Source organism: Oryzias melastigma, unplaced genomic scaffold (genome assembly GCF_002922805.2).
Source record: "Oryzias melastigma strain HK-1 unplaced genomic scaffold, ASM292280v2 sc02924, whole genome shotgun sequence".
Taxonomy (NCBI): domain Eukaryota; kingdom Metazoa; phylum Chordata; class Actinopteri; order Beloniformes; family Adrianichthyidae; genus Oryzias; species Oryzias melastigma.
Genome location: NW_023419495.1, coordinates 896 through 2,762, shown reverse-complemented (window position 1 = coordinate 2,762; position 1,867 = coordinate 896). Strand labels below are relative to the sequence as shown.

The window sequence follows — 1,867 nt, the reverse complement described above, 5'->3', positions numbered from 1 at the left end:
TCAAATAAATTCAGAGTTTTGTTCTGTTCAAAGCTTTTCAACATTTTAGTTTCCAAAACTGTTTATTTTATTACAGCATAAATAACATTTGACATATTTTCCATCATCATCATCTGCTTCACTTTTTTTTTCAGCAGTCTTTGCAAAAAACGTAAATGTACACATATAAATAAAAATTGCTGTTTTTCATTGATTGGGAGGATTTGATGATACTGACCTGAACAGTAGATCTCCACATTAAATTTATAATCAGAAGATGTTTCAATTCTCCTCATAGACACCACAGATCCACAGTCCAGTGATTTGCACACATCATCCACACGCTCCAAGTTCCAGCTCAGGTTATTATAGTTTTCAACCTCTTCTTCCCATTCTTCCAGAACCTTCCTCTCCAGTCTGCCAGAGCAGCGGCTGGCTCCTCCCACCAGCCTGAATTCCTCTGAACCTGCTGGTCACGGACACGAGGACAGCGACTTCAGTGGCTTCAACACAGCTGACAGTCTGTTTGTCAGGATTGTGGTTTTTACCTGAATGGAGTTCAGCACAGAGTCCTGAGGAGAAACCAGAAACATGGAGAAGCATCAAGACTCTGACTACATCAACTGTGTTCATCAAGGTCTTTGAAACTCAAATCTTTCATTCAATTGGAGCAAAACGGAGGAAAAAGAATTGATATTCTGAGGTTGTGAGATCAAATATTTCACACATTCATCCACAAATCCTTTAGAAACTCAGATGAATTTCCTGTTTTCATGTCTTCACTGCAGCTGTTTCATCAATAAAGTTTGGATTGGTTCTCACTGGAGGCTTTTTTGAACATGAATGTTGATGTGAGCAGGAAAAACATGTGAATACCTTCTGATGTCAGATCACACATGCATTGATTGATAAAGAGCAGAACAGAGTCGTACCTGAACTGCAGAGAGTCACCAGCAGCATCAGTGTTGGATGATCCATGTCCTCTCAGTGTCTCTAAGTTCATGTCTGCTGTCTCTTTATCTCATCAGCATCCCCGCCCCCCCAAAACCTCTTGGTTTCAAAGTCTTGGTTTCAAAGTCAGAGTGAAGTTTCTCTGCTCAGATAAACAGTTTCCTCTTTAACCGTATATCTTTACATCAGCGTTTATTTGAAGTCTTCCGCTTTCTACAGATTTCATGATCACATTTTAAACTCATGTTGAACATTTTGTGGTTGATGGACAATCGTGTGTGTTTGTTTTTACAGAGAATTAAATAAAAAAATGATGTAACTGAAAGGTGACAGAGGGAGGAATGTCAGTTAATTCTGTAGAAATGTCTGAGTTTATCAAATATTAGAATTCTGTTTTTCCAGCATTAAAACTATTCTCACTTGTTCAAAATCCTGAGATCTTTATCCAGAAAAGATGGGACGTCCTGGACAGATGTTTATGGACATGTTTCAGTGCTGAACCAAGATAGTTCCTTCCCCTGCTGCATCATGGGAAATGTAGTCATGGCACTAGGATCTCCACCTGTAAAGAATAGAAGGAAGACATTCAGAGATGAAGGAGTGTCTCCTTGCTTTTGCTCTTCCAATCACCTCCAAGACCTTCTGCTGTGATTGGATGATGCTGTCTCTCAGGCGTTCTGAGGCCTTTCACAGTTTTCCTTCAAAGCTTCACTGAGAAGCTGCAGTTTGACATGAAACTCTGCAGCTTTGCTCTCATACTAACTGTCTGCATTAAACTGCTGAAAGCAGCTGGACCGGCTCCATGCCTCTACTGACCTCACAGTCTGCAGTTTGTAGTCTGGACTTTCCACCAGATCCTGGAGCTGATGAAAATCAGAGTCCTGAAAGTCAACGCATGCCCTCAGGTCCAGTTCTGTCAGATGGGACGGGTTGGACT

At 40.9% G+C, this 1,867-nt stretch overlaps 1 protein-coding gene across 1 annotated transcript; it reads right to left on the bottom strand.

The window, feature by feature from the left end:
- Window positions 1-217: 217 nt before the first annotated feature.
- LOC112141531 (scavenger receptor cysteine-rich type 1 protein M130-like) lies at window positions 218-1,000 on the bottom strand (the record flags this gene model as incomplete). Its single annotated transcript, XM_024264695.1, has 3 exons — window positions 912-1,000; window positions 528-551; window positions 218-445 (listed from the first exon to the last, which is right to left on the bottom strand). Coding segments are annotated over exons 1-3 (298 nt in total), but the record flags the coding sequence as incomplete, so codon positions are not given.
- Window positions 1,001-1,867: the final 867 nt, after the last annotated feature.